Source organism: Schistocerca gregaria, chromosome 8 (assembly GCF_023897955.1).
Source record: "Schistocerca gregaria isolate iqSchGreg1 chromosome 8, iqSchGreg1.2, whole genome shotgun sequence".
Taxonomy (NCBI): Eukaryota; Metazoa; Arthropoda; class Insecta; order Orthoptera; family Acrididae; genus Schistocerca; species Schistocerca gregaria.
Window position 1 is genome coordinate 399,900,340 of NC_064927.1, and position 13,352 is coordinate 399,913,691.

A 13,352-nucleotide genomic window follows, 5' to 3' on the forward strand; every position below is an offset into this window, starting at 1 on the left:
ATTAGCATTATAACGACGCCGTCACATTGCGTATATTCGCTAGCGTAATTCGTCATAAATAATCCAATACAACTTTAGAAGAACAGTGGTGTCCATACTTAGAATACTAGAGGGAAAAATGATCTTTATTGCCCTTTATTATAGCTGTCAGTTATTCAAAAAGGAGTTCAATACGCAGCATCAAATATTTTTGATGATTTGCCTAATAACATAAAATATCTTTCAGGTAGTTTGAAATGTAAGCTAGATTCACTCTACTGGGCAACTTCTTGTATTCCTTGGACGAACTGCTACTTAAAAACTGGCGCATATTGAAAAACCTAGTTTTTAAGTGCAGTTGCATGAGTGGGACTAAAGAAAGTGTTTCCTTTAGTTAATACAAAAAAATGTATTACTTAATGTTAACACTAGTCTTGTAAACATATCCTGTAAACTGAGGTGTTCCACATCTAAGGAACATGCAACTAATTAATTGGGACAGGACGTCCCCTTCCACGAGAACGATGATGTTATTTGCAACTGAAGTGTTCACCACCAACCAGACTCTCACCCTGAAAATTGTTGGACAGTTTCCATCAACTATAGTTAACTGGAAACCGAGGGTCATCCATTACTCAAATGATACCTCATTTGTTGATCTTGTACAATTCCGGTCAACTAGTTTATAGACTGTAATTGCTGATGATTTGAGATGACCCTAGCTTACGGATTTGATCTCCTCAGACGTGCTATGGGGTAGCTGAAAATACCATAACGTTTGAAAGAGCCTCATTCATGGATAATAAAAAGTTCCTGAAGTTCAGCATAGCAGTACTGGCTGTTAATCGATTGACAGAATTGTACTTCGGATTCAGAAACATTTGGCTCTATTGATTCTATACGTTGGTTATGACACTGGTGTAATCTCTGTTCTACTCGTATTCTTAATTTTCTGAAGAGTGCAATTCACTGGAAAGTTGAAAACTGTTTTTTGATAGACCTTTTCACAGTGGAACGAACACAATTTTCCTTAAACTTTACTATGAGTGTAATTCTTTGGTGAGAATCTCGTCCAGCTTTCCTTGGCTTGAATGATCGAATAAATACTATATGTACACTATATGTAATCTTGCATCATCAGTCGTGAAACACAGGTAGTGGAAACACCAACGTGAGCACATCACATACGATTGTATATTGTGTTTTAAAGTCGGCGCAACCTTCACCGATTTGGCTGGCAGTTTCTCACGCAACACAAGTAATTTACAAACATATGCGTCCTGCAAAGTGCTCATTCAAGATCCCATACAACCTGAAATGTTCACTTCCGATCATTGATTCTACTCAATTCAGGATCCTCTGCGGTCTGTATACATTTTACCTTGCACGTTTGGATCTCACTGTATCTAGGCTGCGAAATAAATTATTGGGGTACTGAGACGAACTTCCCGCTTTTGTAGTAGGTGCTCTAGCTTCACTCCGTGCTATGTAAATGTTCATTCAATTTACTCGTTTCTTTGAATGTGACACGAGTCTATTGCTCGAACTGTGCCCGTTGCCTAGAATATAGTTATGAAACTGGACCCACCGAATATAACAGGAAACATTATTAATACCCTTTTAGAACTCTATAATCTTGTAGGAATTCTTGTAGGATTAGATAGTATGGCATTAACTTATATTCTACTTAGGGGTCCGTTAGGTGTGCTACATAGCAGCAACCCCACGGCTGCCACCAGTTTGAGATGCAACCCTCAGACATATGACCCCCGAGGGTTGCAGGTTTCCTTCGGAGCAGCGCCACAATCCTTATCATTGCATCTTTTAGTATCAAGCCTAGACTGACATTAGCGCATGAGTCCCATTCCTGTTCATATAAAGAATAACGGTAAATGTAGGACCTCAAACAAACTGGTGAAACTTCCTGGCAGATTAAAACTGTGTGCCGGACCGATACTCGAAATCGGGACCTTTGCCTTTCGCGGGTAAATGCTGTACCAACTGAGCTACCCAAGCACGATTCACGCCCCGTCCTCACAACTTTACTTCTGCCAGTACCTCGTCTCCTACCTTCCAAACTTTACGGAAGCTCTCCTGCGAAACTTGCAGAACTAGCACTCCTGAAAGAACGGTATTGCGGAGACATGGCTTAGTCACAGCCTGGGGGATGCTTCCAGAATGAGATTTTCACTCTACAGCGGAGTGTGCGCTGATATGAAACTTCTTGGCAGATTAAAACTGTGTGCCGGACCGCGACTCGAACTCGGGACCTTTGCCTTTCGTGGGAAAGTGCTCTACCAATCTTTTTTTTCATTTTGTTCGGTATTGTTCATTGCATTTGGTCTGGACGGACGTCACAAGACATCCGTTCAAGTTGAGAGTTGATTCCTTTACTCAGTTTTTTTTATTACAGAGGGCGAGCAGCCCTCTGACCGAAATCAACTGAGCTACCCAGGAGCTACACAGGAGACGAGGTACTGGCAGAAGGAAAGCTGTGTTCAATTAGGTACCCATGAAATTTGACTTAAACCCACGTGCTGTTTATGACTTACCACATGTACAACGTTTCTCCCTAAATGAATTCTAAGGGGCGCTAGGTGATATCTCATTGGGTCACGTGTTGTTTCTAGAAAACGTGATCGGCAAAGAACAGTGTAATCCATCATTTACGAGTGCGTGCTTTTCGCATTTGCTTTGTCTCTGCCTGGAAAACGAGAGATACAAAATTGTTACATTTGACAATTTTTAGGGTGCTATACGAATCCATTCGCTGTCTTCGTGAATTAATAAAATGGATCAAAACATATGAGAAGCCCGTTTACCTCTTTGCAATTTTGTCGTTAGCTTATTGTAGTTACTGGTTGACTATTGTAATTTTAATGTTTATAATTTATAAATAACAGCTACCAGCCACATGTATGGTTTAAAAAGGTTTATTTTCTTCAGACCATGTAATTGTAATTGTCACGAGATAATAAAATATCAGTGACGTGAACTTTATAGTGTCTGTCTACACAATTTTACTAACCCGATCTGGAAATTATTCAAATTAATAACCAAGTAATGATTTTTACATTCTAGAATGAAGTTTTCACTCCGCACGAAAGCGTACGCTGATCCGAAACTTAACTGGCAGAAACAGTATGGAGGACCGACCTCTGTCTTTTGCAGTCAAGTGCTCTACCAAACCGACCTATACAAGGACGACTAGCGACACCTTCTCACATCTTTACTTCCGGCAGTACCTCGTCTTCTACCTTCCAAACGTCACAGAAGCTCTCCTGCAAACTTTGCAAAGCTAGCGCTCTTAGAAAGACAAAGATCCCGAGTTCGCCTCTCGGTCCGGCACACAGGAAGTTTCATATCGGCGCATACTTTGGTGTAGAGTGAAAATTTCACTCTGGAAACATCCCACAAGCTGTGGCAAAGCCATGTATCCGAAAGGTCCTTTCTTCTGGGAGAGTTAGTTCTGAAAGTTTCGCAGGAGAGCTTCTCTGAAGTTTGGCAGGTAGGAAATGAAGTGCTGGCGGATGTAAAGCTTGTTAACGGGTCGGGCGTAGTGCTTAGGTAGCTCAGTCGGCACAGCGCTTCACCGTGACAGGGCTGGCACACAGTTTTAATCTGCCGCCAAGCATGATTTCTACGTTCATTGCTAAAGACCGACAGGGAAAATATAATTAACCTTACAGAGTGTTAGTTTTGACTAGCTTTCATAATTTTCTTTAAGCAGCGTAGAATCTTCACTTTGGGTGCAACTTTTCTCTACATATTAACTTCGACTTATTAAAGAAATTTTACACCAGATAAGACGAACAGTGTATCATATCACATTTTCTGTTCGATTATTGCAGTCACACATTACAGAAGGTACCTTCCACGACTCCCTGAGGATGTTCCCATTGCGCAACATGTAATAGTAAACATATGACGGGAAACCAGTACATTTTGCTGCTGTTGTTGTAAGATGGCAGATAACTTACCAATACGGTGCAAGACAGACAGGTCGAGTACAATCTGTATTTTATACTCCACTATCACCTGACTTCAGACTTCTCAATTTTTCTGTCTGGGGTGATCTTAAAAGCAAAAGTACGCGGCACTCTCTTTGATTCGGTTGGTACACAACTGTCAATCTTTACGAGATGATTCGGAGTTGTTTGGCCGAATTGATAACTCACTCGCGTCAGAGACGAGTTCAGTACTGTACTGAAATGTGAGAAGGAGACATGAAACATCTTCTTTAAGAGATACGAGTGGACAGTAAATTGCAACACTTGACGTGATGAAGCAGTATTGTAGTTTTTGCCAAGTAAGCATATGACTCAATGATATGAGAAACGAAAAGTTTAAATTTTCAACAAATTATTACTAACTGGAACAATATTTCAGATTGAAATCAATGGCGGCTTACAAATGCGCACTCGACATTATCTCGCAAATGGTTTTTTTCCAGACCCATATTGACCGGAACTTTAATGCTTCCAATAATGCGTACTTTTACTCGTGTCTGTTTTTGCTATTAATGATAGTACATTAAACAGTAACTTTTTAGATTGTACCATACCTGTGTAGGGAAAATTGAGACGAACAATTTGGTATCACACACCCGTGCTCTATTAAGCCGTAAAACAAACTCAAATTGGCGTACAATTTCTATCTAAGCCGGCTACTTTGTTAACATCATTAATTTGAGCTATTTCGTGAAGCTGAAGAAAAGGCTCCTGTAAGCGTTATATACAAACTAATTACGTTTACAGTTGCAGCTAAACTTAACCTTAAAATCGGATTAGTTTCGTAGTAGACAGACGAGACAAGCAAAACGGTTTCATTGTTTATTTTTTGCTGTTAAAGTTACAAAAATTTGAGGCAAAACGCACAAAACGTCAATTGTACATCAAGTAAGTGCAAGAACGAGGGGTTTTTAATATTTAAAGACGATTTTAGCCAAAACGTCAGCAAGCATGTGCTGAAACTTAGGCGGCTTGTGTAGGCTAATTAGAGGCTGTGTACCGGCTCGATGGACCATAAGTGCATGCATCAATTTTTTCGACTCTACTTCACCTATACCATAGTGCTATGTTGCAAACAGTTATCGTTTGTGTGGGTTTGTGTTTCATTAATGAATTAAAGTATGATATATAGGCGTAAAAATGGTTGATTTCAGTTATAAGGAAACGAAATGATAGTTCTCTTACAGCTAGTATATAATGTTTAGCTGCCAGCTAGGTTGTTTGGACATGAAAGCAAATGGAGACTCCAGAATTGTAACTCCACATTTGCTGAGCATGTACTGAATAAGGCCACAGTTTCACGTTACGCTCCCATATCTTTCACTTAGCAAATAGAGGCCGAAAACTAAACGTGTTGGACGTATTGGAAATACAAAAACATCCAGCCAACAGCGCAGATTTAATATAAAACGACCAAACACAGCTCAATACTTCCCCACTTCTAAATTTCACTTAACCCACACAGTTTTCGAGTGCTTCCAATACCCTCCGTTCCTTTCTTTTCCTCCTCTGTATTTATTTCATTGTGATTGCGCATGTACTCCATATATTCTGTTTTCAAAACTGTAATTTATATCTTTTACTCTGTTTATGTTTCAATTCCCATATACACTCCTGGAAATGGAAAAAAGAACACATTGACACCGGTGTGTCAGACCCACCATACTTGCTCCGGACACTGCGAGAGGGCTGTACAAGCAATGATCACACGCACGGCACAGCGGACACACCAGGAACCGCGGTGTTGGCCGTCGAATAGCGCTAGCTGCGCAGCATTTGTGCACCGCCGCCGTCAGTGTCAGCCAGTTTGCCGTGGCATACGGAGCTCCATCGCAGTCTTTAACACTGGTAGCATGCCGCGACAGCGTGGACGTGAACCGTATGTGCAGTTGACGGACTTTGAGCGAGGGCGTATAGTGGGCATGCGGGAGGCCGGGTGGACGTACCGCCGAATTGCTCAACACGTGGGGCGTGAGGTCTCCACAGTACATCGATGTTGTCGCCAGTGGTCGGCGGTAGGTGCACGTGCCCGTCGACCTGGGACCGGACCGCAGCGACGCACGGATGCACGCCAAGACCGTAGGATCCTACACAGTGCCGTAGGGGACCGCACCGCCACTTCCCAGCAAATTAGGGACACTGTTGCTCCTGGGGTATCGGCGAGGACCATTCGCAACCGTCTCCATGAAGCTGGGCTTCAGTCCCGCACACCGTTAGGTCGTCTTCCGCTCACGCCCCAACATCGTGCAGCCCGCCTCCGGTGGTGTCGCGACAGGCGTGAATGGAGGGACGAATGGAGACGTGTCGTCTTCAGCGATGAGAGTCGCTTCTGCCTTGGTGCCAATGATGGTCGTATGCGTGTTTGGCGCCGTGCAGGTGATCGCCACACTCAGGACTGCATACGACCGAGGCACACAGGGCCAACACCCGGCATCATGGTGTGGGGAGCGATCTCCTACACTGGCTGTACACCTCTGGTGATCGTCGAGGGGACACTGAATAGTGCACGGTACATCCAAACCGTCATCGAACCCATCGTTCTACCATTCCTAGACCGGCAAGGGAACTTGCTGTTCCAACAGGACAATGCACGTCCGCATGTATCCCGTGCCACCCAACGTGCTCTAGAAGGTGTAAGTCAAGTACCCTGGCCAGCAAGATCTCCGGATCTGTCCCCCATTGAGCATGTTTGGGACTGGATGAAGCGTCGTCTCACGCGGTCTGCACGTCCAGCACGAACGCTGGTCCAGCTGAGGCGCCAGGTGGAAATGGCATGGCAAGCCGTTCCACAGGACTACATCCAGCATCTCTACGATCGTCTCCATGGGAGAATAGCAGCCTGCATTGCTGCGAAAGGTGAATATACACTGTACTAGTGCCGACATTGTGCATGCTCTGTTGCCTGTGTCTATGTGCCTGTGGTTCTGTCAGTGTGATCATGTGATGTATCTGACCCCAGGAATGTGTCAATTAAGTTTCCCCTTCCTGGGACAATGAATTCACGATGTTCTTATTTCAATTTCCGGGAGTGTATAAGGGACGATCAAAAAGTTTCCGTTCGAAAGTCACACTAACCTCTTGCTTAAATTTCTACGAATATACGCTGCAGCAGTATTCTCAAATGGAAACTTTGTGATCACTGCTCACATAACGCTTGTTCACGCTGTCCTTTAGTACTGTTGTCGACTTCTAATTTCATTTTATTGGGATTGCTAATTTCATTTAAACTGTTATATAGGAACTTTTTTTCAAGTTTGCTTTTATTATACACCCATCAGCCATAACATTATTATCACCACCCTACTATCGTTATAAACCCCGTCCAGGCGATAGCAGCCTCACCTGGTGAGGAATGACTGCTAGTCAGACACACGCACGGTGCATGTAATGTCAGTGAGTGGGCTGTCCGCGTGTAGAATGGGGAAGGCGCGCGATGGACAGACGACAGATTGTGATGGCCCGGAGGCTTGGTAGGAACATTTCGGAAACTCCAGGACTTCCGGGTGTTCCAGGAATACGTGGTGAATGTCTTCAATACGTGGCGAAACCAAAGTGAAACAGCGTTCACGGGTTAGGCGGCCACCCCTCATTACAGATGTCGGGCATCCTAGGCTGGGCAGACTGGTAAAGTAGGTCAGGTGGCGAACTGTGGAGGAACCAACATGAGGCTTTCATGGTGGGCAGAGTGCGTGTCTCAACACACAGTGGACCGAAAACTGTTAACAATGTGCTTTCGCGGCCGACGACCCATACATGCGCCGTGCGCGTGCCAATGTTAACATCACGACGTCGAAAACTAAGGCTTAAATGGGCACGTGACCATCGGCACCGGACGTTGACGCAGTGGCAGAGCGTTTCATGGTTTGATGAATCCCGATACCTTCCTCATCACCCCGATGGGAGGCCGCGCGAGTCCGTCGCCTTTCAGGTGAACAGCTCCTTGTCATACTGCGGTACGGAGACAAGCTGGAGATGGCTCCATTGTGCTTTGAGGAACATTTATAGGGGCATCTACGGGTCCAGCTCGTGCAAGGCACCATGGCGACCAAGGAGTATTGTACACTTTTTGCAGACTACGTAGACTCCTTCAATGACGATCATGTTTCCCGATGGCAGTAGCATTTTTCAACAAGATAATGCGGCGTGTCACATTTCAGAACGTGATGGAATGGTTCGATGAACACATTGGTGAGTTCCAGTCTATGTGCTGGCCCCCTAACTCGCCAGATCTTAACCCGGTCGGAAACATCTCGGATGTGATTGAACGTGGCGTCAGAGCTCATCGCCCTACTCACCGGAATTTACGGGAATTTGGTGACTTCAGTGAGCAGATGTGGTGCTAACTTCCTCCAGTGACTCACCAAGGCCCCATTGCTTCCATGATACGACGAGCCGCCACTGTTACTCGTAGCAAAGGTGGCCATACCGGCTGTAAGGTATGGCTGGTCCCGGCGGAGGTTCGAGTCCTCCCTCGGGCATGGGTGTATGTGTTTGTCCTTAGGATAATTTAGGTTAAGTAGTGTGTAAGCTTAGGGACTGATGACCTTAGCAGTTGAGTCCCATATGATTTCACACACATTTGGACATTTAAAGTCTGATGACGGCCTTCTAATCCTAAAACCAGTAACTTAATAAACTAAATTCTGTAGAACATATACAATGTTGAAGAAAATCTTCAAGGCTCACTCCTATTCTGTCGGACTGTTTCCCAAAAACAATTTAATCAAATTCCTCCATGATTATGCTAGTCTATATTCAGCAACTTGGCGTAGCCCAAGATTTGTGTAAATTTTCCTATATTTATTATTATTTTTTCAGACTTAATTACATATCCTGACTGGTTTCATAAGCATTAAGATTTGCTCCTCAGTTAGGTCCTACGGAACTAGGTGTATAAATAAATAAAGGTATAAATAAATATTAAATGGCCCTTCAATGAAATGGTCTATGTCCAAAGAAACAAGCGATCATTTTCTTGGAAACTGATTGCGACCGAACCACTTTTATTGGTTTCTGTGCGTTTTGGAACACTGAAACAGTGGGCTACTTCTTTAGTTTCCAACTCGAGCGAACATTTCCCGATTTTCATCCCCTGTTACACGATGTTGTATTAGGATTTTGCGTTTCTTCGGTTATATTCTTTGAGCATTTCGACACACCAGTTCACACGAGTATGATTTTCAGATTCGCAAAAATTGGGCAGAATCGAAAACAGATTTCTTCCATGGCGAACCACTCATTGTAACAAAATTTCAAGCTAGTTTCCCCAAATTACGGAAGAACATCTTTCGTTTTGTGTTTTAGGATTCTTATAAAACAAATGATAACCACTATGTACGGTTTGCTCATTAATGCTATAGCTCCGATATAAAGTATACAGTCACTAGAAATTTTGGAATATAAGCCAACAGAATCTTCTGCAACGTGTCCATCAAAATCGAAAGGAGATCGGCCTGCCGCCGTAATGAAGCAGTTATTTAAAACTGCAGATTTCCATAAAAGTAGACAAATAATTTCAAAGGTAGCTAAACTTATTGGTAGCTTATTTGATCCTCAGTGCAAATAGGTAGAGACAGTGCATGGTACTCGTCAACTTTGGCTGAACTGCTAGACATTATACCCTGGTGTTTCAACTCTTTCTCTCTCCCTTCCACATTATGAGTATTCCTACATTCGTTTGGAATCGCATAAAATACAGCGGTATTTTGGCGTCGACAGTAACACATCTCCTTTTAAATTCAGGTAACGTATGTACTACACGGTATCTGCTTTGTCTATGTAGTACACTTACCGAGGATTATTGAGCACCTCTGTGACTGTCCAGAACAATTTGTCTGACGTGATATTGCTGAAGTGAAGTCTTAACCCGTATCCCTTGGCCTCTGCTTGAAGCATGTTGAGTTCTTGATCACCAAATACAGGAATTCCGATGACTGGTACACCATGATACACAGCTTCGAGCGTACTGAGCAGACCGCCATGAGTTATGAAAAGTTTTATGTTCTTGTGCGCTGCAATTGGAAAAACAAAAATGGGAAAAGGTAGTTTTTAATTTTTATATGATACTCTACATTTCTACCTGACTTCTGGTCAGGTGACTACAGGGTTATAAACACAAAATCAAATAGGGGTAATGCAGGAGTAGGTTTAATAATGAATAGGAAAATAGGAATGCGGGTAAGCTACTACAAACAGCATAGTGAACGCATTATTGTGGCCAAGATAGATACGAAGCCCACACCTACTACAGTAGTACAAGTTTATATGCCAACTAGCTCTGCAGATGATGAAGAAATTGAAGAAATGTATGATGAAATAAAAGAAATTATTCAGATAGTGAAGGGAGACGAAAATTTAATAGTAATGGGTGACTGGAATTCGAGTGTAGGAAAAGGGAGAGAAGGAAACATAGTAGGTGAATATGGATTGGGGCTAAGAAATGAAAGAGGAATCCGCCTAGTAGAATTTTGCACAGAGCACAACTTAATCATAACTAACACTTGGTTTAAGAATCATGAAAGAAGGCTGTATACGTGGAAGAACCCTGGAGATACCAAAAGGTATCAGATAGATTATATAATGGTAAGACAGAGATTTAGGAACCAGGTTTTAAGTTGTAAGACATTTCCAGGGGCAGATGTGGACTCCGACCACAATCTATTGGTTATGACCTGTAGATTAAAACTGAAGAAACTGCAAAAATGTGGGAAATTAAGGAGATGGGACCTGGATAAACTGAAAGAACCAGAGGTTGTACAGAGTTTCAGGGAGAGCATAAGGGAACAATTGACAGGAATAGGGGAAAGAAATACAGTAGAAGAAGAATGGGTAGCTCTGAGGGATGTAGTAGTGAAGGCAGCAGAGGATAAAGTAGGTACAAAGACGAGGGCTGCTAGAAATCCTTGGGTAACAGAAGAAATATTGAATTTAATTGATGAAAGGAGAAAATATAAAAATGCAGTAAATGAAGAAGGCAAAAAGGAATACAAACGTCTCAAAAATGAGATCGACAGGAAGTGCAAAATGGCTAAACAGGGATGGCTAGAGGACAAATGTAAGGATGTAGAAGCTTATCTCACTAGGGGTAAGATAGATACTGCCTACAGGAAAATTAAAGAGACCTTTGGAGAGAAGAGAACCACGTGTATGAATATCAAGAGCTCAGATGGCAGCCCAGTTCTAAGCAAAGAAGGGAAGGCAGAAAGGTGGAAGGAGTATATAGAAGGTTTATACAAGGGCGATGTACTTGAGGACAATATTATGGAAATGGAAGAGGATGTAGATGAAGACGAAATGGGAGATACGATACTGCGTGAAGAGTTTGACAGAGCACTGAAAGACCTGAGTCGAAACAAGGCCCCCGGATTAGACAACATTCCATTAGAACTACTGACAGCCTTGGGACAACCTGTCCTGACAAAACTCTACCAGCTGGTGAGCAAGATGTATGAGACAGGCGAAATACCCTCAGACTTCAAGAAGAATATAATAATTCCAATCCCAAAGAAAGCAGGTGCTGACAGATGTGAAAATTACCGAACTATCAGTTTAATAAGCCACGGCTGCAAAATACTAACGCGAATTCTTTACAGACGAATGGAAAAACTGGTAGATGCGGACCTCGGGGAGGATCAGTTTGGATCCGTCGAAATGTTGGAACACGTGAGGCAATACTGACCTTACGACTTATCTTAGAAGAAAGATTAAGAAAAGGCAAACCTACGTTTCTAGCATTTGTAGACTTAGAGAAAGCTTTTGACAATGTTGACTGGAATACTCTTTTTCAAATTCTAAAGGTGGCAGGGGTAAAATACAGGGAGCGAAAGGCTATTTACAATTTGTACAGAAACCAGATGGCAGTCATAAGAGTCGAGGGGCATGAAAGGGAAGCAGTGGTTGGGAAAGGAGTGAGACAGGGTTGTAGCCTCTCCCCGATGTTATTCAATCTGTATATTGAGCAAGCAGTAAAGGAAACAAAAGAAAAATTTGGAGTAGGTATTAAAATTCATGGAGACGAAGTAAAAACTTTGAGGTTCGCCGATGACATTGTAATTCTGTCAGAGACGGCAAAGGACTTGGAAGTGCAGTTGAACGGAATGGACAGTGTCTTGAAAGGAGGATATAAGATGAACATTAACAAAAGCAAAACGAGGATAATGGAATGTAGTCAAATTAAATCGGGTGATGCTGAGGGAATTAGATTAGGAAATGAGACACTTAAAGTAGTAAAGGAGTTTTGCTATTTAGGAAGTAAAATAACTGATGATGGTCGAAGTAGAGAGGATATAAAATGTAGACTGGCAATGGCAAGGAAAGCGTTTCTGAAGAAGAGAAATTTGTTAACATCGAATATAGATTTATGTATCAGGAAGTCGTTTCTGAAAGTATTTGTTTGGAGTGTAGCCATGTATGGAAGTGAAACATGGACGATAACTAGTTTGGACAAGAAGAGAATAGAAGCTTTCGAAATGTGGTGCTACAGAAGAATACTAAAGATAAGGTGGATAGAGCACGTAACTAATGAGGAGGTATTGAATAGGATTGTGGAGAAGAGAAGTTTGTGGCACAACTTGACTAGAAGAAGGGATCGGTTGGTAGGACATGTTTTGAGGCATCAAGGGATCACAAATTTAGCATTGGAGGGCAGCGTGGAGGGTAAAAATCGTAGAGGGAGACCGAGAGATGAGTACACTAAGCAGATTCAGAAGGATGTAGGTTGCAGTAGGTACTGGGAGATGAAGCAGCTTGCACAGGATAGAGTAGCATGGAGAGCTGCATCAAACCAGTCACAGGACTGAAGACAACAACAACAACAACACTCTACATTTCACGTAAAATATATAAAGAGCTGAAGTACAGAATTTGATGGTAAAATCAGTAAATAGGAGAAGGAAATAAAATATCAAAATTAAATTAATACGTTGGTGGGCGATGGGACAATCATAAAATTTCCAAAGAAAGACGCCAAGTAAAACCAATTTCTGTTTTCTAGGAACTGTAGCAATTAAGAGGAATAAAACGTTTAGAAAGTTCTTGCATAACGGATACAAGAATTTTAAATAAAAGATTAAAATCTACAGCAGACGTTTCAGTATCTTCGGATCAAACTGGTTTTAAGTACGGGTGGCCATTTGCGGATGCCACCTTGCAATCAAGAGAAAAAGTAGAGAATTCTAAAATTAAACACGTATATTCTTTGTTGATTTTAAAAAGCGTTTTATAATTACGTGGGTACTCTGCAACATGACTAGAACATGGTAATAGGGGACTGAGGTACCGAAGCCACTTGACAGGAGCTGTAAGATTTCTCTCTGGTGAAATAAAACTTTTTACCGATAAAACAGAAAATTAACAGAAAATATT

The 13,352-nt window shown here is 42.3% G+C and overlaps 1 protein-coding gene across 3 annotated transcripts in view; it reads right to left on the reverse strand.

The window, feature by feature from the left end:
• The window catches only part of LOC126285311 (UDP-glycosyltransferase UGT5-like), a 126,700-nt gene that overhangs the window by 16,452 nt on the left and 96,896 nt on the right, over positions 1-13,352 (reverse strand). For all 3 annotated transcript variants that reach the window (XM_049984609.1, XM_049984610.1, XM_049984608.1), the window contains one exon: positions 9,781-10,000. In XM_049984609.1, the coding sequence (XP_049840566.1) occupies positions 9,781-10,000 (220 nt within the window). The remainder of the gene's footprint in view (positions 1-9,780; positions 10,001-13,352) is intronic.